This window comes from Eptatretus burgeri, chromosome 16 (genome assembly GCF_056783735.1).
Source record: "Eptatretus burgeri isolate ZD-2024b chromosome 16, Ebu_testis_v1, whole genome shotgun sequence".
Lineage (NCBI taxonomy): Eukaryota > Metazoa > Chordata > Myxini > Myxiniformes > Myxinidae > Eptatretus > Eptatretus burgeri.
In genome coordinates, this window is record NC_140976.1 from 32413579 (window position 1) to 32440987 (window position 27409).

The following is a 27409-nucleotide window of genomic DNA, read 5'->3' on the forward strand; positions in this document are numbered from 1 at the left end:
GGCGTCGCTCTCCCCCCTTCTCTACCCCCCACTCTTTCTCTCTCCCCCTCTCTTAATATTGCAGTCAGCAAAGCAACTGGTTGAATTTGCTAATCATCAATATTTGTTGCTGTGATCAAGATGTAATTCATGTTATTCAACACAATGTGCCTCATTCTGAGATGGATATCAAGGGAAAAGGAAGAAGTGGCGGTGCTATCACAATGTAAATGGCCACAGGTGTGTGTGTGTGTGTGTGTGTGTGTGTGTGTGTGTGTGTGTGTGTGTGTGTGTGTGTGTGTGTGTGTGTGTGTGTGTGTGTGTGTGTGTGTGTGTGTGTGTGTGTGCGCGCGCGCGCGTGCATGCAACTATAGGAGGTAACGCAATCACACCCTATGGGTAATACGTTATGAAGGAGGTGGTTACCATGGGATTTGTTGGAAATGTTTAAGACCATGAAGAGTATCGAGAAAATAAGTGCAGAAGAACTATTCAGCAAAATAATACACAGTGATCGGACCAGGGACCATAACCTGAGAGTAAAGAAGAGGAGAGTTAAGATGGTAGTAAGGCAGAGGTGTTTCACTCACAGAGTAGTTAATGCATGGAATGGATGGTGAGGCAGAGAAAGCCCCCCCCCAACCCCCGCCCCCTCTTCACCCAAAATTGGTATCATTTAAAACATCTTTTAACCCTTTGACCCCTAGTGGCCATTTTACCGGCCGCTATTCAAACCTCCATATACCCGAGCGGCCAGATTTTTCTCCAGGGGAACCCAGGGTGGGAGAGCCAAAAGTTCAAAGAGCTCAGGGTTCAAAGGGTTTCCGGTAATAAAATGTGTTAGGAATAGCCATCACTGTTCAATAAATGATGACATTTGTGAGGACCAGAGTTGGAGAAAAACGGTGTGCGTGTGTGAGTGCACGAGTGAGTGTGTCCATGCGGTAAATATAATAAAATTGATGTAACTGTGGCAAAGTTTCCTTACCTGTCCTGATATGACATACTCGACTTCTTTGATGTCGGTCACACAGCCTGGGGATCTTCGTTTGTGCCAAACTTTCACATTCGTACTCAACTTATTATCTACGCTTGAACTGGAGTTTGATTCATTTAATGCTGCCGTGGTCTTCTTCGTGTATGTAATAAATAGATGGGCCCTTCCACGTGCAAGTCGTGCCATGACATGTGGCACCAACCACGAAAGCTCGAGTGAGACAATTCATATTGAAAATTACATCAGGCTTTAGGTAATCTGGCAATATTTACCCTGAGGCTTTGTTTTACGATTTGTATAAACAAGAGCACTCACTGCATGGGAGCATTGTTTGTACCAAGACTTACTGCTGAAGTGGGGAAGCAAAGCAGGCACACGCCGACATGATGAGTCACCATGAGCGCTTCCCGTCGAAGGAACTCTCGCAAGGACGTGCCCACGACCCCTGCCCCGGGATGGGTCTCCGGGCGCACGTCCACCTGGCTCCGCCGCCGATGCCGATGGCTCAGGAACATCGCTACGATGTCGTACGCGAAGTACGGCGTCGCGAACCACACGTACCAGGTCGCCAGCCAGTGCCTGTTGGACGAGGCACACAACACGACTGTTGTTCAGTCAAAGGTATCTCATGCATGAGTGATAACAGCGCAATCCTTGTGGCCTCAATGACATATTACGTACGAAGGAGCTTTGGGGGTATGATATGTTGTTGGGGTGGGGGAAGAGTTCGGAAGCTTTACATGTCTGATATACATACACAAGAAACAAGGGGGGGGGAGACAGAGACAGAGAGACGGACAGTCACGGGGGTCAAAAATTCCACGCTTTTTTTTTTTTTTTTACACATAATGTAGATGATCCGATTAATGTCGAACAACGAAGGGACAATCAATTCATATATGTGGAGGAGAGAGAAAAGAATTGGGTAAAATAGGAGGGAATGAAAGGTGGGTATGGTAGGGGGACAGAAGTGACAGGGGGTGAAGAGAAAATGAGTCAAAAGGAGGCATTTTATCATACATATACACACATTCATTGATACATACATACATTGATACATATATACATACATACATACACATACATACACACATACATACATATACACATAAATACATATATACATACACACCTACATATACACACATACATACATACATACATACACATACATACACATATATATATATATATACATACACACCTACATATACACACATACATACATACATACATACACATACATACACATATATATATATATATATACATACCCACATACACATGTATACACACATACATACATATACATACACGCATACATATACATACACACATACATACATATACACACATGCATATACATACATGCACACATACACACACAAACATACACACTTACATACATACACACATACATATATAACTTCATGCATTCACAGATACATACATACACATACATACACACATACATACACACAAACATACACACACACACACACACACAAACATACACACTTACATACATACATGCACACATACATATATACCTTCATGCATTCATAGATACATACACACATACACATACACATACACACACTAGTCCATTAATTACACTGGTCAACAACAAATTTGTTGTCTGCATTTTTTAAGCTGATTTAGGACGAATCTGATGCGCTGAATCCAAAACTCACATTAGTTTTGTTCAATCAGGTCAAGTTTTTGAGATATGGCCACATGTCGTTTTTTACATTTTTGTTCACATGTATGCATGTGTGGAGCATTTTAGAAGAAGTTGGTGGGGGTAAAATGTCATGTCAAATAATTGTTTTGATTGGAAATAATTATTTTAACGACAAGAAGTATTCAGGTACGATAGTTCTGGGTGATTATGTCGAAAAGGGATCAGTTTGAAGTCATAAAACCTCAAAATCTTCCAAAAAATTGGTGAGGCTGAAGTTTGGAATTTGGTCTGAAGTTTGGAATTCTCATGGTTTGGAGGGAGCCGACAAACCATGTCACTGACTGCTACTTCTGCGCTGTTGATGTGTCTGGAATCAACAGAAAGAACCGGGGCAGCCTCAAGTATCCTGATCTTCAATCAGCACGTCGTCCTGTAGCTCATTGTGATGCAATTCCAGTGCCTATCTTCGGCGAACTTCCTGACATTAGTGACGAAGATGCCTCCAGTGTTGAAGGACATGAAGAAGAAGTGGTTTTTGAAGATGATGCTCCACATCCATTTTCCCAAAAGGAGTTGAATGATCTAGTTCGCGACCTCAGCTTGTCAAAGGACTCTGCCGAACTGTTGGCATCCAGATTGAAGGAAAAAAAACCTCCTCTCTGACAGTGCTCGCATCAGTTTCTTCCGCAACAGGCATCAAGAGTACCTCCGTTTTTTCTCTGAAGAAAAGGACTTGGTGTACTGTGCTGATATTGCGCAGCTTCTGCTCAAGCTTGGAGTGCCACAGTACGAACCCAAAGATTGGAGACTGTTCATTGACAGCAGCAAGCGATCACTGAAATGTGTTCTGCTACACAACGGCAACCAGTTTGCCTCTGTACCCATCGCTCACTCGACTACACTGAAGGAGAAGTATGAAGCGGTGAAGTACGTGCTGGAGAAAATTGGTTATGATCAGCAGAAGTGGTTTATTTGTGTTGACCTGAAGATGGTGAACTTTTTGTTGGGACAACAGTCTGGCTTCACCAAGTACCCATGTTTTCTGTGCATGTGGGATAGTAGGGACCGTGCTTAGCATTACACGAAGAAGGACTGGCCTGTGCGGGAGGATTTGGTGCCATGCAAAGAAAGGAACGTCATCAACGACCCTCTGGTGGACAGAGACAGAATACTCTTCCCACCGCTGCACATCAAGCTCGGCTTAATCAAGCAGTTCACCAAGGCTCTGGACAAAGATGGTGACTGCTTCACTTACTTGTGCCAGGCTTTTCCAGGATTGACCATGGAGAAGTTGAAAGCTGGCATCTTTGATGGTTCTCAGATCCGTCAGCTCATCAGAGATCCAGAGTTCAAAAACTCAATGAACGAAGTGGAACTGGAAGCGTGGAAGACATTTGTTTTGGTAGTGAAGAACTTTCTTGGCAACAATAAGGCCAGAAACTACGCAGAACTTGTCAACAACATGCTGACTGCTTTCAGAAACCTGGGCTGCAACATGAGCATCAAGATGCACTACCTATTTTCACATATGAACCGGTTTCCTGAGAACCTGGGTTCAATGAGTGACGAGCAGGGGGAGAGATTCCATCAGGACATGAAGGAGATGGAGACCAGGTATCAGGGTCGCTGGGACGCAGTCATGATGGCTGACTACTGTTGGAATCTGAAGAGAGACCTCCCTGCCGCTGAACATTCCAGGAGTTCGAAGAAACGGAAGTTCAAGCCCTGAAGTTTGAACAGTGGTGACGCAACATGCAATTTACTTGTACTTACCTTTATCAATGCCCACCATTTTTTCTTAAAAACATGTTTAGGATGATATGTATTGACAAAAATCAGCTGATAATGCCACAAAAATGTTATTGATTTTGTCACAAGATCTGATTTTTTCAAATCAACTTAGCACAAAAACCTGACCTGATGGAGAGAAACGGATGCCATTTCCTGATTCAGCAGTGCCAGAATACCCTAATTCACTTGTAGAAATCTAGACAACATTCAGAAAGTAAAAAATTGTTGACCAGTGTTATATATCGTAAGGATATCTGGAGTGAAGACGATGTCATGCCATTGCAAATCCACACGCTTCCCACCTCAAGCAAGGTTGAACTGGACCATCACTCGGTAGAATGCATACCTCCACCAGACTGAACAGTTTATGTTTTGTATCCCACTGGTTCTCGATCCCGACCTTAACCCAAATCGAATCAGCTTGTTCTTGTCACCTACAAATCCACCAATGTTTTCATAATGTATCCCCAACGTTTTGAGATATCACGCGATACAGTATATCGTTTTTGGCATCACTTAACAAACTTTTTAAACTCTACTCTAGGATCCGGATCTGGGTCTTCACCAACATCGAATCAGCTTGTTCTTGTCACCTACTAATCCACCAATGTTTTCATAATGTATCCCCAACGTTTTAAGATATCAGGCGATACAGTATATCGTTTTTGGCATCACTTAAAAAAACTTTTTAAACTCTACTCTAAGATCCGGATCTTCACCAAAATAGAATCAATTCGTCCTCGTCACACACCGAACCTCAACACCAAGTTCATCCGAATCCGTCCGAAACTTTTTGAGATATCCTGCTCACAGACAAACAGACAGAGGTATATAACAATATTAGCTGGGTGTGCTTACACGTTGTGTAAGCATATGAACCATCGTTTCCGCATTGTCTGGGGTCGTTCACCTGAATTTTTTCATTTATTTATTTTCATTTATGAACGTCGTATGATGATTCTGTAATTTTTTTGCGGTGTTCTGGCTTCGATGTCCATCGGCATTAAATTTTTCAGCTTTCTACGTCTCCTGGAAGGTTCCCATCTTTAATATCAGTCAGTCAGTCAGTTAGTCAGTGGTTAGAAAGAGCTTCATTAGATAAACTTTCTAAACTTTCTCTCCCCCACCCCTCCAATATTAGATAAACCTAACCTTCGTCGACCTTCCGTGGCAGATGGAAAGATGGCAAAGAGTTCCACCAGGAAAGTGTGGGACTAATAACTTGGGTGAAAATTACTGATGCCCTTTATTTTAATGCAAAGAAAGTGTCTGCCAGTTGCACTGCGCTGCCTCATGGAGGTACCTTGGAGCCATGGCATCACTGTGTCCATTAACGACTCATCAATTTAAATCTGCAGCTATGGTACTCTTTTCCAGGCTTTTTAAAAAAAGCTACGAACAGTAACGAGTCATTCCCAAGAGGTTCTCTTACTCCAATGAGGTGGTTGACTCGGACTGTTGATGACATCATATCTGCAAAATCCGCGTCGGTGACATTTGTTTGACACACAAAGGCACACACAGTTTGGCGAGTCATCGCTGACATCCTGAACAAATTACAAATTCATGCTCTAACCTACAAGGGGCTTACACCAATTATATGTCCTAGCAGTGACCTGCGGAACATCCACGCAATGTAAAATGTGACTTGAAATCCTAAACTTTCTCTCCCCCACCCCCCTCCCAAACACCAAGTCATCAACCCCCACCCCATCACTTCCCAAATCATGCATGAGTGATAACAGCATAACAGATAACAGTGATAACAGTGACAACAGCATGAGTGATAACTTCCCCCCTTCCCAAATCCCAATTCCTCAACCTCTGTCTCCCAACCCCAAGTCCTCAACCTCCCCTTCCCAACTATAAAGTGTCATTCCCCTCCCCACTCCAAGCCTTCAACCCACTCTACATCACAACTCCTCACACCCCCGCCCCCATTAAAAGTCCTCACTCCCTCCTACCCACAGAGCCTCAACCTCCCCCTCCCAACTCAATGCCATCTTTGCTCTCTCCCCCCCATTCTCCTTCCCCAATCTCTGTCCTTTCCTTACCCTCCTCCCACTAACAAAAGTAAACTGGCATTCCCACCCACATCAAAACAGAAGAATATTTAACGCTATGCCTCCCCCCCCCCCCATCATGCTGTCATCAACTTCAGAAAAACACACACAGTCGCCTGTCCAACTCACAATCCAGCGGAAGCCCCATGGAATTGCAACTCTCAACTCTCAAGCGACCATGAGCAGCCTAATTGTAACAATAAACAACCATAAACCAATTATCGTCTTCCTGATACATGTATGTATATATGTATATATATATATATATATATATATATATATATATATATATATATATATATATATATATATATATATATATATATATATATATATATATGTATGTATATATATATATATATATATATATATATATATGTATGTATATGTATATATATATATATATATATATATATATATATATATATATATATATATATATATATATATATATATATATATATATATATATATATATATATATATATATGTATGTATATATATATATATATATATATATGTATATATATATATATATATATATATATATATATATATGTATATATATATATATATATATATATGTATATATATATATATATATATATATATGTATGTATATATATATATATATATGTATATATATATATATATATATATATATATATGTATGTATATATATATATATATATATATATATGTATGTATATATATATGTATGTATATATATATATATATATATATATATATATATATATATATATATGTATGTATATATATATATATATATATATATGTATGTATATATATATATATATATATATATATATGTATGTTTATATATATATGTATGTATATATATATATATATATATATATGTATGTATATATATATATATATATGTATGTATATGTATGTATATATATATATATATATATGTATGTATATATATATATATATATATATATGTATATATGTATATATACATACATATATATATATACATACATATATATATATGTATGTATATATATATATGTATGTATATATATATATGTATGTATATATACATATATACATACATATATATATGTATGTATATATATATATATACATACATATATATATATATATATATATGTATATATATATATATATATATATATATATATATATATATATATGTATGTATATATATATATATATATATATATATATATATATATGTATGTATATATATATATATATATATATATATATATATATATATATATATATATATATACACACACACATCGTTAAAAGTAAATAATGACGGATGTTTTCTTTCACAATCTCACGAGATCCTGGGAGTCCTTCGACAAAGACTGGTTTTTTTGGTCCCTAGTCCAGTCGTTTAAGAGAAAATAGTCAAAATAATGGCAAGGACTCCCGTAACCTCCACGATGAAAGCCCTGCTTGAGAGAATGCCACATAGTTATTTCGGTGGTGTACTGACAACAGGCCGCTGCATCAATCGCTGAGACCGATTCATACTGTGATCTTCACAAGGCCCGTGACGCTTATCAGCTCAAAATCTTTTTAACTGTGGCTTTGGTGTTTTTACGTTGAAGGGAAGAGTTAAAGGGAGGGAATGGTGATTGTGTCTATGACGTCTCCAAAGATGTCTTCGGCTTTGCACAGCAGTAACTACCAACATGGTGGCCGTTTGATTTTTAGATCCTCGTGGAGGATCTCCAAGTTTTACTCATCTTCTTGTGGACTTTTTTGTTTCACAGCCTACAGTTTTCATCGAAACTTCCTGAAACTTGGCATATATATATATGTAAAAATACGCTGCGCAGACAGTAACCATCTCCGATTTTGAAAATTCCTCCGAGAAAAAAAAGTTATGACGTCAAAATATCTCCGCTAATGGAAATCGCCTTAAAAATTATCTCCGAAACTAGGCAAGTTTTTTTGAATTTTCTTTGCGGGAATCAAGCCGGGCATTAGCACAGATAATTTATCGCAAACCTGATACATCACAATGACGTCATATTCGTTTATATGACGTCATCATTAAGAGGACGAGGATCTAAGCTCATTTGAGCTTGTTCTGGTTGAAATTGTGGGTGGAGTCAGGCGAAACTGTTCAACCAATGGGTGGAATGAAATGTTACACACAGACGGACAGACGCATGCACGGCACCGTTTATAGTGTAGATTCTCTATTATAAAATAAACAACTATGGCGTTTCTTTAACTTGTGGCTCTTTCCGGTAACTTTTTGAACGTCCTCACATTTGATTTAAACCCTTGAATGGAGTAACGTTTACCTGTGCCACCGAAGGTGGGTGGAGGTTATGTTTTCACCCGTGTGGCTGTCCGTTTCTTTGTGTGAACAGGATATCTCAAGAAGTTGTGGGCGGATTCGGATGACATTTTGTGGACAGGTTGGGTGTGTGACAAGGACGAAATGGTTAAATTTTGGTGAAGATCCGGATCCGGATATGAGACTGTTTTTTTGGACTTTTAAAAGTGATTCTTCAGCATTGAAAAATGGGGCCAAAATTTATAATGTAGCATGATGTTCCAAAAAAAGTTATGGACGGATTATGGCAAAACTTTGTGGATGAGTTCGTTAGGTGAGAAGAAGAAGCCAATTCGATTTTGCTTCAGGTCCGAATCCAGATCCGGCCTCTCAATGGGATTCAAATCGTGAGCTGTTCAGCCTGGTGGGGGGTTATGGTTATTATGGTTATGGTTATTATTATGGGTTATGGTTATTGCTCTCTACCGAGTGCCGCTCTTGTTATTAATGATTAAAAAAAAAATCTCAGAAATATTTATTCCCAAACATATGATACTGATAAGTCAATCGATTCAATCCCATTTGATATCTTGCAATTGATGCAGATGGGACAGCCAGATTTAATAACGTCCTCTTCAGTGGACAGTACACTCCACAATGCAGCATGGTAGTTTCAGTCCGATTCGATTCCACCGAAAATCGAAACCCAGGAGCCATATACAGGTGCTACGAATCTCTCAAGGCTCACCTGGCGTGTAACACGTCCCTGTGACAATATGTCGTGATGAGAACGCCAGAAGCGCTTGCCAGCAGCGACTGCATGATGGACACCAACCTGAAAGGCAAAAGGAGGTGGTGTGGATTGTGGTCCATCATCAAAGATCGGTGTTTACTCAGTGCTTGCGTTCTGCAACGACTTCACACACTGGGGGAAATGTGGGAGTGCGTTTGAGATCGTACATCAAATGTGACGTCATTTAGAAATTGCCTAAACGATTTGGAATCTCTAAGTGTGTATCCTATACGATCGGGGCTGGCAGGATGGGCCAGACCTAGAGGTACGCACACTAGTCTCTGAGCCATCGAGCCTGGGTTAGATTCCCGACCAAGCGATAAACTGCCATCCTGGTGTTTCACAGGTAGGGTGATTCATCAACGTGCATCGTCCCTTGGATGGCCGTTAAGCCGGACGTCCCGTCTACCAGCATCAGTTGGTGGACGTTAAAGATCCCATGGTGTGCATCACGAAGAGGAGGCGAGCTATCAACGGTAGAAAAGGGTCCTTGATGAAGGGAGTGAGTCAATCCATCTTGTTTTTGGCCATGGGACCATCCTTAAGGACTGTTGCAATTAAGTGAAAGGGGACTGCTAAAACGGTTATAGGGTAGGAGAGTCCAAATGCTAATCCCATTACACAGAAATGTCTTTAAATTCTGAATGTAGAGCCATGGGAGATGGAGATTATAATTATAAAGGAATTACTAATGGCCTAACCCAGAGAGAATTCCATCGGGAAATGGATTTGAAAGTTCGTGGAGATATTGTACTCGAGATTGCGCTTTCATGAGGGAGGTTGTTCATGGGAATCGAAACGGAGTCGTTCAAATCGTTTTGGCCCGTCTAATTATTACGTAGGCAATGAGGAGGAAAAAGGCTTAAGAGGTAATAATGGAGAAAAGGAGGAGAAGCGAGACGAGAGGGAGAAAAGGGGAGGTGGGAGAGGATAGCTTGAGGGGGGAGGGGGAGGGAGAAGGCATCTATGCAGCACAGAGGAGGTAAAAAAAAAACCTGTTCTATGTTTGCGTACGTAATAAATACACATTTGATCGAAAAATAAAAGCTTGAGAGCAATTTTCTCACGACCACGTGAGTGGCCAGATAACGTTGATCTGAACGAACTAACCAGCGGAGCAAAACCATTACATCGCTCCGTTACATCACTATGATCAAGAGGGATAAAAATTAAAAAAAAGTTCTGAGTGTGACTGCTCGAGGCGAATCTTGAATGTGATCACCTCGAGAGACTACTGGAGAGCAATTATAGGTTTTGTAGGTCAAAAAGGTCATATAGGGATTGGAACCCACTGCTTTACTAATCGTGGCTCAGGGAGAAGGATTGAGCAGCCCCAAAGATGGGATTCCAGGGATTAAGAGGATTGGCACGATTATGGTTGAGAGCCTCACCTGGCGCTCATGATGACCGCATCGCCTTCTTGCCATCCCTGTCGTCTCAGCAGCCAGGTCTTTAACGTGACGAAGAGACCGGGAAAGAAAGCCGAGCCCGTAATCATCACAGACAGCATGGTGGGGGGAAAACAGTGCAGGTGTGGATCTTGTTCAAATCCGGGGGTTTCGGAGTCCAAGCTCCTTCCTCTGCCGCTCTTCCATCACCAGCCCTTCACCGGCTTATTGTTCGTCTCTGCGCACGAGACGGTCGCGTTCCAAATGGAGCCTCGAACCTCCTCCCCTCTCCACCGGAGGCTCCGTTCCTCCCGCTCGAATGGGATCGAATCCGAGGGAAGATTTCCCAGCACGGTTCGGGCATCGGGTGCTCGGTGCTCGGTGCTCGGTTTTGTTCTTCCGGGTGCTTGGTTTGGCGGACCCACTGTGAGATCCCGCCTCGATTTGCGCGTCTCCACTGCGCTCGGTATCCGATTACGGCGGACGAATGGGTTTATGGAACGGGCAGCGCCCCACACCGCACGGCGGCAATGGGGGAAGGAAATAAATAAATAAACAAATAAATAAATAAACAAATCCCTCCGTCAGCACGGTTACTCGACCTTTCTCATTTGTCGCAGCGAGTCGATCGAATTCGAATCTTCAGTGTTGTGTGATGCATGTTCGGCTCGCTTAAAATTTACGAGCAACCCGGGGGTGGGGGGCACAGCACACGGGGAGGGGATGTGCGAGACGCTGTGGTTCTGCGAAACAGAAGGTCCGTGTCCGAGCGCTGTCCATTTCAGGACCACGCACTGCAGCACGCGCCATGTGGACATGTTCAACGGCGGTGGCACACCCCTCGGAACCCAACCCTCCCTGCTCCCGCCATCCAAACACACACTTTCAGGAGGCCTCAAGTGTCCGTAAATTTGCTCCTTCAAACGAAGATCGTTAAATCGAGATCGCAACAAACAAGTTTCAATTAATTAAGAAAATAGCAAAATTGTTTTTCCTCACTTGGGCATTCAAAACGTTACTGCGTCTTCCTTTACTCTAACTGCAGCCTCATCTCAGATCATGAGTACAGATTCATATCTGGACATCCTGCTTCTACTATCCAAACAATGGTGGAGGCCCTCAATGTCAGACATGTCTCAAACATTCGATACAGTCTGGCATCCTGCCTTGCTCTCAAAACTCTCTGCCTATGGCATCCAAGGTCACCTCCACACTTGGCTTACTGACTTCCACTACTCTCATCGCCAACGTGTGGCTCTCAACGGGATCCTTTCATCTCCTCTCCCTGTGAAGGCTGCAGTGTCCCCAAGGCGGTGCCTTGGGCGCAGTCCTATTCATGCATCTTCATCAACGATCTGACTCTCTGGAAAATCCTCTTTGCTGATCACTGCACCCCCCAACCCCCCTCTCCTCCACTGCCCCTGACATCCTTCATCCTTCAGATAGGCTGGGAGCAGCCTCTGCCACCTCTCTTTCAATCCTGATAAATCTCACACTCTCACTCTGTCTCTCTGAAAGGACTATCTGGTGAACCCCCACCCTCCCCCATCTACTTAAAAAAAAATCCTCTTGAGGAAGTTGTCACTCAAATATTTGGCCTCACCATCAGCCATGATCTTTCTTCGGAAAACCACATTTCTAATAAGCTGGCCTCCAAAACACTGACTGGACATCCTCCGTCATGAAAAGTCCTTCCTTGGCACACCTGAACTCGTATCGACCTACAAGGCCTTCATCTGCAACTTGATGGAGTACTGCTCTCCCTTCCAGGTTTTAACCACTGCCTCACACCTTGTTCAGTTTGACGCTGTGGAAATCAAGGTCTTCAAGATCATTGGACTATCCCATGCTAAAGTTGAATCAACGAGGCTATCACTTTCCCAATGCAAACAGGTCGGTGCTCTCTCTGTCTTCTGCCTCCTTTCTGGTCTTGAATCCTCTGCTCTTTCTATGCTTTGTCCCCCCAGATTTCTGCAGGGCTCACCACGGTCCACCCTCACCCCTCTTCTGATGAAACTACCTCGATCCAGGATCACTGCTCACCTACACTCATTTGTTCCTCTTTTTTTTCCTGTCTATGGAATAAGCTTCCACATTCTCTTCAATCTCATTCTTCCCCCACCCCGGGGACATGGAATGCTGCAACCCACTGAGGAACGTCAGGTCTTGCGAGGTATGCTTCGGCCAGAGGTTGGTTAGAGGATGTGGGGGGTGATGCGAGACAGTCGACAGGGAAGGGAAGCGTTTTGACCTGAGTTGGTGAGTGTCCCTGGGAGGCTGTGAAAAGTTGGAACCTCGAGGCAGCTGGCATATGGGCATTCAAAACATTCCTGTGTCTTCCTTTACTCAAACTGCAGCCTCATCTCAGATCATTAGTACAGATTCAGACCTGGTCACTCTCCCTTGGACATGCTGATGTCAAAGACAGTTCTCCTTTTGGACTACCAAGGTGGTTCACCATCTTCCTGCCGCAAAGTTTTTCTTTATTTATTTATCCTCTCCCCTGCACTTTCCTTTTATCCCCACCAATTTTCAAACCCTTGTTTGTTCGGATTCATCGCTATAGCCAGGGATTGGTTTTCTTCAACTTAATAAGTAGATATTTCATAGGCTCCTCAGATTTGTACCTCATATCAATTATGTTGCTTGTACTTATTATATACAAAACTGTGTATCTTGATTGTATAAATTAATCATCATCACCATCCATCCATCCATCGGGACCACACTCTGTGCAGAGCGTTGGTGCTGCCAAAGCAGACTCCTTGGCTATTGGACACAATCCTGGACAGGTCGCCACTCCGACACAGGATACCTGGCACTCATTTTGCTGACCTCGGAAGGATGACAGGTAGAGTCAACCCCACCTGGTATTAATTCAACAGCAGAGTGGGGTTTGAACTCAGGATCATAGGATCCCAAGCCCACCACCTGAACCATTGAGTCAACACCAGGCATATCATCACCATCAAATCTCTTTAAGTTGCGTTAGATTGTTGCCTCATTGCAGTCAGCAGTGGTGTTAATTTAGAAAAATCCGTTTGCTTTTAGGTGCAAAAACCATTTTCCTACCAACGGCTTTTAAATTCAGTCAATCAGGCCTTTCAGTTTATCTTTGGGAAATTACTCCTGGTGCATGTAACTGGGTCCAACAAGACACAGTTACATGAAAGAATATTTTGTAAGAGCATGCCATTGTGTCAGCGTTCTGGTCAAATTACAAACTATGAAGCATCCCAAAATGCAAAGCCTGACTGCATCCGCTTTGTACTCGAACTCAATATGACAAAAACAACAACTTCAAAAAAAAAAAAAAGTAACATTTATTAATTAGTGTTCTCCATATTCTCACAATAAAGGTTTGTTGAAAATTTGATGACAAAAGCTCAAATTGTAAAATGGTTCCGGCCTGGACACACGCATGCGGAAATGATGTAGAACCATCCCTGGACAGAGAACAAGTTCAACCCGCTAACCCTAACCAGATGACACCTACACAGACGGAAGGGATAAGAACAAGAGTGATAGATGACGAGGAGGAAGAAGACAAGGGAGAAAACTAAGTAGAGAGAAGGAGGAAGATGATAAGCCACGAAGACTTGAAGAAGAGCTTGCCAACAAAATAGAGATGAGATTGATACCAGTGTACCACTCAGTGAAAAACCAAGAATAGAAAGCAACAAATGGATAAAACTATTATGAAGGAAATCCGACAGAACACTCAGAAGAATGAAACCAAAATCATCCCCAAGGAACTCAACACCATGAGCCTTGCCGTGGCACTGCTCATTCAAGAAAAAGTAATGGGAAATCAACATTGAAAGAAGGGCAAACAAGCCCACACAGACAGAGACCAGGTACCACCATGCAAGCGGAGACAAGAGACACAAAGGGAGGCACCGAGGAAGGAAACGGGACAAATACAACAATTTATAAGGGGAATTCAAAGCTAAAGAAGAGAATTCCCCCCCAAATAATAATAATAATAATAAGATTGAAAACAAAGACCGAAAGGTCATGGTTGTTGAAAATAAACTCTAGTTAAACATGATAACAAAAATATTTTTAAAAAGCTACAATAAAGTCAACAAAGGAAGAAAACAAAACAGCATGTTTGAAAATAACCCGAAAAGATTCCACCGCGAACTGGGGAAGCAAAAGCAAAACATATCAAATCGCCCCGACAAAGATAAACGAGAAAATTTCTGGAAAGGAATCTTTGCGGACCCAAAGTAACACAAGAAAGAGGTGGATTGGAACCAAAACTTGGAGAAAAAAAACAAAACATCGAAAAGGAAATGTCCCCAGTGATAACACTGGTCAACAACAAATTTGTTGTCTGCATTTTTTAAGCTGATTTTGGACGAATCTGATGCGCTGAATCCAAAACTCACATTAGTTTTGTTCAATCAGGTCAAGTTTTTGAGATATGGCCACATGTCGATTTTTACATTTTTGTTCACATGTACGCATGTGTGGAGCATTTTAGAAGAAGTTGGTGGGGGTAAAATGTCATGTCAAATAATTGTTTTGATTGGAAATAATTATTTTAATGACAAGAAGTATTCAGGTACGATAGTTCTGGGTGATTATGTCGAAAAGGGATCAGTTTGAAGTCATAAAACCTCAAAATCTTCCAAAAATTGGTGAGGCAAAGCATAAAGTTCGTGGATCAAAACTAAAGTTAATGGGGCAGATTTTGTAATAATGTGATACAAAAAAGTTGTATTTCTTGAAATAACGAACTCTGAAGAATGTACAATACCTACATGCGCCAATTTATGACATGCGCTTCTGCTCAAGCTTGGAGTGCCACAGTACGAACCCAAAGATTGGAGACTGTTCATTGACAGCAGCAAGCGATCACTGAAATGTGTTCTGCTACACAACGGCAACCAGTTTGCCTCTGTACCCATCGCTCACTCGACTACACTGAAGGAGAAGTATGAAGCGGTGAAGTACGTGCTGGAGAAAATTGGTTATGATCAACATAAGTGGTTTATTTGTGTTGACCTGAAGATGGTGAACTTTTTGTTGGGACAACAGTCTGGCTTCACCAAGTACCCATGTTTTCTGTGCATGTGGGATAGTAGGGACCGTGCTCAGCATTACACGAAGAAGGACTGGCCTGTGCGGGAGGAATTGGTACCATGCAAAGAAAGGAACGTCATCAACGACCCTCTGGTGGACAGAGACAGAATACTCTTCCCACCGCTGCACATCAAGCTCGGCTTAATCAAGCAGTTCACCAAGGCTCTGGACAAAGATGGTAACTGCTTCACTTACTTGTGCCAGGCTTTTCCAGGATTGACCATGGAGAAGTTGAAAGCTGGCATCTTTGATGGTTCTCAGATCCGTCAGCTCATCAGAGATCCAGAGTTCAAAAACTCAATGAACGAAGTGGAACTGGAAGCGTGGAAGACATTTGTTTTGGTAGTGAAGAACTTTCTTGGCAACAATAAGGCCAGAAACTACGCAGAACTTGTCAACAACATGCTGACTGCTTTCAGAAACCTGGGCTGCAACATGAGCATCAAGATGCACTACCTATTTTCACATATGAACCGGTTTCCTGAGAACCTGGGTTCAATGAGTGACGAGCAGGGGGAGAGATTCCATCAGGACATGAAGGAGATGGAGACCAGGTATCAGGGTGACTGGGACGCAGTCATGATGGCTGACTACTGTTGGAATCTGAAGAGAGACCTCCCTGCCGCTGAACATTCCAGGAGTTCGAAGAAATGGAAGTTCAAGCCCTGAAGTTTGAACAGTGGTGACGCAACATGCAATTTACTTGTACTTACCTTTATCAATGCCCACCATTCAGATGACAGTAATCGATGTTTCTATCATGTAATCAATAAATGTTGTTGGCAAAACATTTTTTTTCTTAAAAACATGTTTAGGATGATATGTGTTGAGAAAAATCAGCTGATAATGCCACAAAAATGTAATTGATTTTGTCACAAGATCTGATTTTTTCAAATCAACTTAGCACAAAAACCTGACCTGATGGAGAGAAACGGATGCCATTTCCTGATTCAGCAGTGCCAGAATACCCTAATTCACTTGTAGAAATCTAGACAACATTCAGAAAGTAAAAAATTGTTGACCAGTGTAATTGATGAAGTAAAAAAAAAAAAAAACTTGCAAAAATTGCAAACTTTAAAAGCCCAGTCCTGGATGGAATTCCAAACTCTAGTTAAAGCAACTGGATGATCTGCACAATCGCTGCACTCGAACATTCAACAAACATATTCAAAGGGAGGAGGCCTTGGATGAGTGGCTCACAGAAGGTAACGCTTTCCTAATTCCAAAATCTGAAAAACCCAACTACCTCACAAGTATAGACCAATAACATGTCTACCAACAACTTATAACGGGAATAATCAGCAGAGGTGATGTACCACCACCTCACGCAACAAGTAGGCTTAGAGGCAGAATAGAATGGATGTAAGAGAGGATGCTAACAATGGAACACCTACTACTAAAGAAGGCCATACTCAAAAACTGTAAAACAAGAAGAACCAAATTGTCTACAGCCTGGATAGACCACAAAAAAGCTTTTGATGGTGTTCCACATTCATGGATGATAAAATGCATGCAATTGCATCTGTCACACTCCATCCTGTCAATGGTGCACATGGAGAGGCAGCCGGGACATTTACACATTTGAAAGCAAATAGTCAAGTATCTACGGAGGGTATCCGTGCACCCCCCCACCTCCCAGGACTCTACCAAACCAACTTTTTATCTTCCTTTTATGGTTCTATTACACATTTGAGACGTTAACAAAAAAAATTTCCCGGCACTCTGGCGATACTCAAGATGGCGTCCAAAATGGCCACCAAAATGAGTAAAATCATAGAATACGGTATATAAGATCTAAAAAATGTGGCAAATTGGAAAAATAATTATTGGGATTTGGTTCCTGATCATTAGTAATTAGTTTCTGATAATTGCACGTTGTTGCCATTTTAAAAAAAACTCCAAGATGGCGTCCAAAATGGCCACCAAAATATGCAAAATCATAGAAAATTATGTATAACAGCCAAAAACTGTGACAAAATTGGAAATTATTCATTGAAATAATGTTTCTCATCATTAGTAACTAATACCTAGTGATTGAATTTTGTTACAATGCTTAAACTCTAAGATGGCATACAAAAATCAGCAGCGAGCACGACCGCGAGTTGGAGCAGCAGAGTCGACTCCACCGAACACCCGGAATTCAAATCGTTACCCTCGGATAATTCCGAAGGTATGGGTCCCTTACAGGACTGTGAATCGTCAATAATTCAACCACGTGGTACAGGGTTATCTGCCAAACTTCAAAACACCTAGAGGCCCACGTGGCGAGCTACCGAGGAGTTCACACCCTCGACGGAGCTCGAACGGGATGAGCCGTTTCTGTGCTCGACCCGTGCGTAACCCGACCGGATGGTGACCGAGGTCCTGTCGGTCCAAATGCACATCTACAGCAGCAACGGCCTTGTTAATCACCCAACACGCACCGTGCTAAACCAATGAAGGAAAGGAGAAAGACGAGCTGAAACATTTAACAATAGGGGTATTTATTTACAATAATCGGGGAAGGAACACATAAAGGGCAGAGTTAAACCGACTATAAAGAATGCAAATAATGTACAGCAAAAGCACTTAACCAGTTGCCACTTAAACAAGACAGGCCCGCAGACAGACACACACCCAAAGAAAAGACATGGACCTCAAGGGTCTTTATTATTCCTTCAGCTCGGAGGGAAGTCGAGCTGAGGGACGAGAATGTGGCTAGCTACCTGGGCTGCGAGCGCACAGCTGGATGTCCACCCCTTCCCGGAGCTCCGGTCGCCAAAGGACGGACCAGAGTAGCCAAATCCAGCGGCGGCGAGACAAGGTGAGGGATCGCTGTGACGAGCCCAGAGACAGCGATGAGGGCAGAGAACCAAACCACGCCAGCGACGAGATGAGGGCAGAGAACCAGACTAGTGCCTGCGAGATGGAATCGGACCACGCGCTCAAGCAGACCAGACCAGTGTCGAGAGATGCATTCCGCGAACCAGACTACGCCAGTGACGAGATGAGGGTAGAGAACCAGACTAGCTCCAGCGAGATGGAATCAGACCACGCACTCGAGCAGACCAGACCAGCGTCGAGAGATGCATTCCACGAACCAGACTACGAGCTCGAGCAGAGAGGGTGCAATATTTGTTCTCCTTTCTTTCCTTCATCCTCCTCGGGCGCGGTCCGCTCATGCGTGGTCTGCTCTCATTGGGCGGACCGCGTGTCGCGGCTCTGCCTTCTTACAAAGGACCGCCCCGGCTCTGATCCGCTCGTCGCCCATTGGCCGACAGGGGCACCAAGTCCACTGATTGGACTGGTGGGGGGGGGGGGGAGTGCACGGATACCCTCCTTAGATACTCTCCTATAAAGCTCTTCTGGCTTTGTGCAGGCTGAACCTAGACAGAAACACCTATTTGCAGATATCCCCCAAACCTCCCAAACAGTGTATTTTAGGATGTGATCACTCACCCTGTTAACATTGGCATTCTCCACTTCCTTTACAAAAGAGAAATAAACAGGAAAGAGTACAACTTATCATGACAACCATAAACACGATAATTCTGTTCTTAATTTAAGATTTTTTCCATCACAAAAAGCAATCCATTATGGGATTATTTTTGCTCACACAGAACACGGGGTGAGAAAAGTTTTTAAAGTTATATAAGTAAAGGTTATAACTTAAGAAATTCCAGTTTATCATTTGACCTGCACTGTTAAGAAATGCTCCAGCGACTATAGAAGTGTTGCTTTTCCCCATTTCGATTGAAAAGGTTCTCAAAAAAGATGTCAAATGGATAATCTTGGAAGCATCAGGTAGTATAAGGGTTAACAATGTACAGTAAGTTCTGCAAAGCCAGCAGGGAAGGAAAGATGAAGTCTTTTCTTAGTCTGCTGCACTGCAGACAAATTGGGGATAAAATAATGACCTTTGTGTTCGGTGTCTTGGAATAACAATGAAGCTTGGACAAGTCTTTGTGACAACCCACCCCTCTGACTCAGAACCAAAATGTTTGGACCTCGTGCATTATATGGTCTCTGAAGTGGAGTAGGGAAGGGTTGTTTGGGGTGGTGGGGGGGCAGGGGGGGAGCGGAGGGAAGGCAACACTTTATACCATTAAGATTTACAAGGACAGACCACATGGGGTTGATTCAATGCAAGTCTGTTGGCGGCATCAAATTCGGACGAGAGCGGAAAATTAGGACTAGAGTGGCAAATTAAAACAACTTGCATGATAACAAATGTAAAAAATAGGACCGCTCATTCTGAAGCTTACCTGGGTCAGGAGCTAGAGTTACTCAAACCCCCTGCACACCCCCTTAGACCATCAATTTTTTTTTAATGCCATGAACAAACTTTGGTACATCATGGGTGATGAAGGTTGTGGTCAAGTCTCATTGAAATTCTGTGTGTAGTTTCGAAGAAGAGAGCAAATACCTCTTTTGGGGGTCCCAACCCCCCCCCCCCCCAATGATACACTTTGGTACACCACAGGTGATGAAGATTGTGGTAAAGTTTCATCAAAATCGTTTGTGTAGTTTCGGCAAAGAGAGCAGATACCTATTTGGGGGGGGGGGGTGATAAAACACCCCCTCCTCCGTAGACCCCCTTAATGAGTGCAGATTTAGATGCGGTCAATACATGTTTGTTAGGCATCAGATATGAAGCTTGTGACCAAGTTTTATCAAAATCGTATGTTTGGTTCAAGCGATAATGACTGAAGTGTTTACGGACTGACTCACTCACTCACTCACTCACTCACTCACTTTCTCACCAATAGACACTGCACGATAGCATGAGCTCACCTGACTGAAGTCGAGGTGAGCTAAAAATTATCTCTAACTGTGAAAGTACAGTAATGTTATAATTGCATTGCTTTGATGCATCTTTATGCAAAGGGAGCTCAGCACCCCCATCGAAAACCCAGCCATTGTGCTTGAACGAGGCTGGCTGTCTTTGTTAACCCATGCATGCCGTGCAAAGTAGGTGAAAGCAATTGGTTCATTTCATGATCGAGTCAATGTTGTCAGTCCATGATCGAGGAACTTCAACTGAAATTCATATTTTGAACCCTGTAGAACATGAATTGACTTGTTTGCACTTCCAAAAACCTGTAATTTAGCAGTACTTCAGCTTGGAATTTGGCAATATTGTACAGCGGCTCGTCCTGCATGCCCAGGCACACAGGAATAATTGCTTCAAGCAACTTCAAGAATAGGTAAAGCAATTGCTTCAATCTGTCTGTGTCTGGCAGTCAAAACAAATTTGAAAATTAGTCCCAACAGGAAACATTGTTTTTCATCATCATTTATTTTCAGTCCACTGCTGGACAAAAGCCTTAGCACCCTGTTCTTCATTGCACGGCCCGCGAGCCACTGGCGGCCGAAGGTGCGGCCAATAATCCACAAAAGGGAAAACACTCCATCGTAATTCGCCATAAATGCTATCAAAATGACCCAATCGTTTCAAATGAATGTTCCAACACGAAGCATAAAAGTAACATAACTACAGTCATCAGGATCCATTCATTCATTGGGACCATACTCTGTACAGAGCATCAATGCTGCCAAAGCAGTCTCCTGCGCTATTGGGCACAATCCTGGACAAGTCACCACTCCATTGCAGGATACTCAAATGGCTCAATCATCCCAGCAAGCTGGTACTCATTTTGCCAACCTCAAACAATGACAGGCTGAGCCAACCCCACCTGGTATTAATGAAATCGCCAAACAGGATTTGAACTCAGAACCATAGATCCCAGGCCCACCAACTTAACCATTAAGCCAACACCAGACATACATCAAGATATAGTTGCAGTATACAAACAATTATGCTTGCAGCCCAGTTAACCACAACAAAGAAGAGTATGTGAAGGCAGCCATTATGGAGTCCTGCATGCGGTGTGGCGGCTCTCACATGAATGTCTTCTCGGCAAAAGTGGCCCCCCTCGAGAACAATAGTGAAGATCACTGCCTTAGCATGTTGACGCCATGTTTCTCTGTTTCTTGCTTTGTTGTTCGAAATGACTTCCTCAATATTTGTCTATTTCATCCTTCCATCCTATGCATGGCCTTCTCCTGTTCCTGTCACCATCCATTGGTCTCCATATTGTTAATATTGTTGTCCACCGATTATATCTGACCTTCTGCTGATTTGTCGTCCCCATTTCCATTTCCTGAGTTTGATTATTTCGAAGACATCCTGAGTTTTGGTTTGCTCTCTGACTCATTTCATGGTCTATCTATCTTTGTATGCAATCATCATCATCATCTTCATCTTCGTCGTCATCATCATCATCATCATCATCATCATCATCATCATCTTACAGCTGTTTCCATGCTTGCATGTGTAAGTCGTGGTTCACCTAATGGCTGCTTTCCAGGCTGCACAATTCCTTGCTAACCCTGTTAGGCCTTTAACTCTAAGATCATCTCTCAGCAACACTCAGAGTGAGTGTTTTTCTCGGAAGGCCTCCAAAGCTCTCCTTCCATTCAAATTCATATTTATACACCTCTTCACACAGCTGCCCACCCCCATCCTTTCCAAATGTCTGAACCACCTCAAATCTACCCCTACGCATCACCTCACTAATTGCTCTCTATACCTAACTCATCTCTTAATTCCACATTTGGTTTCCTATCCATCAGTGTCACATCACACATCCATGTCACCATTCTCATTTCATTTCGTTCACACCTCCGTTCATCCTCTTTTTGATCACCCATGTTTCACTGCCAAACAACACCACGCTTCTAACGCAAGCTGTGTAAAGTTTTCCCTTTAATCGGAGAGAGGTCCCTTTTTTCATGTCAAAATACCGAACATATTTCGTTCCATATTGTGGTGTGCTGTTATTAGCATTTTCTCCATTTTTAGCTCACCTGGACTTTAGTCCGGTGAGCTTATACATCGAACAATGTCCCCGTAGGTGAGTGAGTAAGTCAGTCCGTAAACACTTCAGTCATTATCGCTTGAACCAAACACACGATTTTGATGAAACTTGGCCACAAGCTTCATAGCTGATGCCTAACGAATGTGTATTGACCGCATCAAAATCTGCACTGATTAAGGGGGTCTACGGGAGGGGAAGTGGGAATGGGGGGAGGGGGGATGGTTTGCCTCCCCAAAATAAGTGTTTGCTCTCTTCTCCGAAACTACACACACAATTTCAGTGAAACTTGACCACAACCTTCATCACCCGTGATGCACCAAAATTTGGCAATGTCATTAAAAAAAATTGTGTCTGAGGGGGGTTTGAGTGACTGTTGCTCCTGATCCAGATGAGCATCAGGATGCATGATCCTATTTTTGTTGTTAATGCCAGGTCTCTGCCCCCTAGATGAGAGTTGGAATAATACACCGATTGAAAACTTTCCATTTTAAACAGATTGCGAAGCTCCCTCCCATGATGTTACTGAGTTTTCCATGTTGTCTCCATCCCAAATTGATTATTGTTGTACACCGCTCCTTCCCAATTCCATAATATACACGCGACGCATGACGTCTTCATCAGGCGCCAAAGGAATGGAGTACTCAGTTTTCACTCTTTGTTTGTTTGTTTTCTTGTTACTTGGCGAAAAAAAAATTTCGTCAAGTATGTTGGTCTGAGGCGTTTGTCTGTCTGTTTGTCTGTTTGTTTGTCACATGATATTTGGCCACAGTTTTCAAGTAATCGTGCTGAAATATTTTTGTGTGTGTAGGTGACAGGCCAAGGACAGCAAAGCTTAATTTTGGTGATGATCCGAATCCGGATCTGGATACGATAATTATTTAATTAAAAAGGAGATTTTTTTGTTTGTTTGTTTGTTTGTTTTTGCCATGGCTAATAATCTCCACTGTCTGCAGCAGAAGTCAGTAAAACACTTGCACTGTGGAATGTGTACAGGCATACATTATAAGTCGTTTCCTCCCACCACAGCGAGTGTTACTGTATTTGTGCCCATGACCTGACCCTGGGTACGATCAATAAGTACTGGATGCAAAATTTGTGAAGTTCCCCTCAGTGGAGTCAGGGAAGATTTTCAGATGTACACACACACACACACACACACACAAACGCATTTTCACATCTAACATATAAAGCTCTTTCTAACCACTGACTGTTTGACTCACTCACTCACTGACTGATATTTAAGATTGGTGCCTTCCGGGTGATGTAGAAAGCTGAAATTTTGCATGCCGATGGACATCGAAACTGATACACCAGGAAAATTCACACAATCGTTGGAGAACATCCATACATGAAAATATTTTTAAAAAGAAAAAAAAAAACAATGCAGGTAAGTGACCCAAGACAATGGGAAAGCACAGTAATTTTGTGTGGCGACGAACATCGAAGCCGATACACCAGGGGGAGGTATAGGCTGACGGACATGAAAGAGACAGGGATGGGTGGATAAAAACAGGGTGGGGGAGAAAAAGGGGAGGGAGAAAAAGGTGGGGAAGAGAGCGGTGGAGGAGGAAAAAGGGGGATACCACCACCAAGACATGATCAGAGACAAACACCAACCGGATGCATCCGGAGCCAAGCTGTTCAGAAACAAACACTGCTCTGACACGTTCGGAGACAAACACTCATCTAGACACGTCTGTAGGTAAACTCCCATCTAGACATAACCACCTGGACACGTCCGGAAACAATCTCCCATCCGGACACGTCCGGAGATAAATACCATTGACAAATCCCGCTCAGGCACGTCCAGAGACAAACACCGTCCAGACATAACCACTGTCCGGATATGTCCAGAAACGGAGAGAGAGAGAAAGAGAGAGAAAGAGAGAAAGAGAGAAAGAGAGAGAAAGAGAGAAAGAGAGAGAAAGAGAGAGAAAGAGAGAGAAAGAGAGAGAAAGAGAGAGAAAGAGAGAAAGAGAGAGAAAGAGAGAGAAAGAGAGAGAAAGAGAGAGAAAGAGAGAGAAAGAGAGAGAAAGAGAGAGAAAGAGAGAGAAAGAGAGAGAGAGAGAGAGAGAAAGAGAGAGAAAGAGAGAGAAAGAGAGAGAAAGAGAGAAAGAGAGAGAAAGAGAGAGAAAGAGAGAGAAAGAGAGAGAAAGAGAGAGAAAGAGAGAGAAAGAGAGAGAAAGAGAGAAAGAGAGAGAAAGAGAGAGAAAGAGAGAGAAAGAGAGAGAAAGAGAGAGAAAGAGAGAGAAAGAGAGAGAAAGAGAGAGAGAGAGAGAGAGAGAGAGAGAGAGAGAGAGAGAGAGAGAGAGAGAGAGAGAGAGAGAGAGAGAGAGAGAGAGAGAGAGAGAGAGATATATATATATATATATATATATATATATATATATATATATATATATATATATATATATATATATATATATATATATATATATATATATATATATATATGTGGGAGGAGGGTGCTGCACTGTATTGGAAGGGAGTAGAGCAAGGATGGGTTTTGTAGGCAGGGCAGAGCATCAACGTGTGTGCCGTCCCTCGGAAAGATGTTGAAGTCAGTGTCCCGTGTGCAAGCATTGAAGTTTTATATCTGAAAACCCCCTCCAAAAACAGAGTCCGTGTACTCAGACATGCTGTGGAGTGGAGAATAATTATTTATTTTCAATACGAAAAATTCACATTGTAATTTGTGGAATAGTATTTTTTGCATCCAGATTCACATTTAAATGGCCACTTTAAAACAATAAAATATATTTCAGACGAAGTCCAGTTGGAAAGGCTAGCATTAGTTTGTGAACGGTAAAGATCTCACGGTATCCTTTGCTTGGGTTGGGCTAACTATCGCCGGCATTATGAGAAAAAATATTTAAATATCGCTTTGTTCAGGACTTAAGAGCTGTAAATAATTGAGTTCATGCTTGCATATTCTCTCCAGCGTTCAATCGATTGGCATTTGTCGGCCTCACGGGTTGCTTTGTGTGAACTTGTTTTTGACAACCATGCCGAGTGTTACAATTCAGCTGTGATAAACGCTGAGTCCTGCCTCTCTCTCCTATAAATTCTCGGTGACTTGGGAGACGTTTCGAAATTCTGATTTGATACTTTACGTTGACGGACCATTGTTCTTTGGAAATGTGATTTGTAATGATTTTAACATACTGAAAAGTAGGAAATTGCCTCCAATTGTTTAGCCCAGCTAGCTGAGGTGTTTTGTTTTAATTTGTGCTACTTAGCAAAAGGCCAAATTGTAACAATTTACACTGACTTGCACCCGGTGTATAGCATTGTGCATGATTTTGGTGCCTTGCGGTGTGAATGAGGATTGATAACATCCACCGGCACTCCGGTAAAGAATGATCAGTTGATTGCTAACTTGTTACAGGAAATCCTTTTGCCCTCCAAAATTGCAGTTATCAAGTGTGATGCCCACACAGATGGGTCTAATGATGATTCTTGGATAAATGATAGAACAGACAAGCTTAAGGTCATAACCATTTCCCAAAACTCCCTCTTAGTATCTCAGTATGTACACTTTACACCAATATATGAATATTCAGGCTTTACACCAAAGAGGTCAATGATTGACCGTATCCTTGCTCTTCGTGTCCTCACCGAACGCAGACGAGAGTTTCGGCAGGGGCTGCTTGCAGCCTATGTTGATCTCTGTAAAGCGTTCGATTCAGTGAATCGGGATGACCTCTGGAGGATTCTTGGTCTTTGTGGGGTGCCACCGAAACTGATCAATCTGATGTCTGAACGATTCTCAGGTACTGAGAGTGCTGTGAGATGTGGTTGTATCATATCTGACTTATTTCCAGTTGTTACTGGAGTTCATCAGGGGTGTGTACTGGCCCCCACCCTTTTCAGCACTTGTATGGACTGGATTCTGTGGAGGATGTGGGAGAGATCAAGCTGCGGTGCATCGTTTAGGAATGTCAACATCTCTGACCTTGATTTCGCAGATGATGCAGTCATCTTTGTGGAGACTTTAGATATCCTTTTGGCGGCCCTCAAGGTGCTGAATGAGGAGTCGGAGCCACTGGGATTATGGGTTTCCTGGGTCAAAAGTAAGATCCAAGCTTTCAATGACATCTTGGATGCTGCTGTCCTGTCTGTGCCTGTTTGTGGTGAGGATGTTGAGGTCGTGGAAAGATTCATTTACCTTGGCAGTGATATTCATGTCTCTGCTGGCTGTGAGTCAGAGGTCAATAGACATCTGGGTCGGGCCTGGGGAGTCATGTATTCACTGGATCATGGGGTGTGGCACTGCCAGTACCTGTGCAGGAGGACGACAGTCCGAGTCTTCAGGTCCTTCGTGCTTCCAGTCTTGCTCTATGGATATGAGACTTGGACTCTGACCAAGGATCTGAGATGGAGACTTAATTCCTTTGGTACCAGGTCTCTTTGGAGATCCTTGGCTATCGCTGGTCGGACTTTGTGTCCAACGAGCGGTTGCTGAGAGAG

General features: G+C 42.5%; 1 protein-coding gene across 2 annotated transcripts in view; it reads left to right on the forward strand.

The window, feature by feature from the left end:
- The first annotated feature begins 1351 nt into the window (after positions 1 to 1351).
- The window catches only part of LOC147010829 (aldehyde dehydrogenase, dimeric NADP-preferring-like), a 52888-nt gene continuing 26830 nt past the window's right edge, over positions 1352 to 27409 (forward strand). Inside the window, exon 1 of one of the 2 annotated variants that reach the window (XM_085859964.1) lies at positions 1352 to 1597. In XM_085859964.1, the coding sequence (XP_085716090.1) occupies positions 1360 to 1597 (238 nt within the window). In that variant the 5' untranslated portion in view covers positions 1352 to 1359. The remainder of the gene's footprint in view (positions 1598 to 27409) is intronic. The other variant, XM_085859963.1, reaches the window with a different exon arrangement.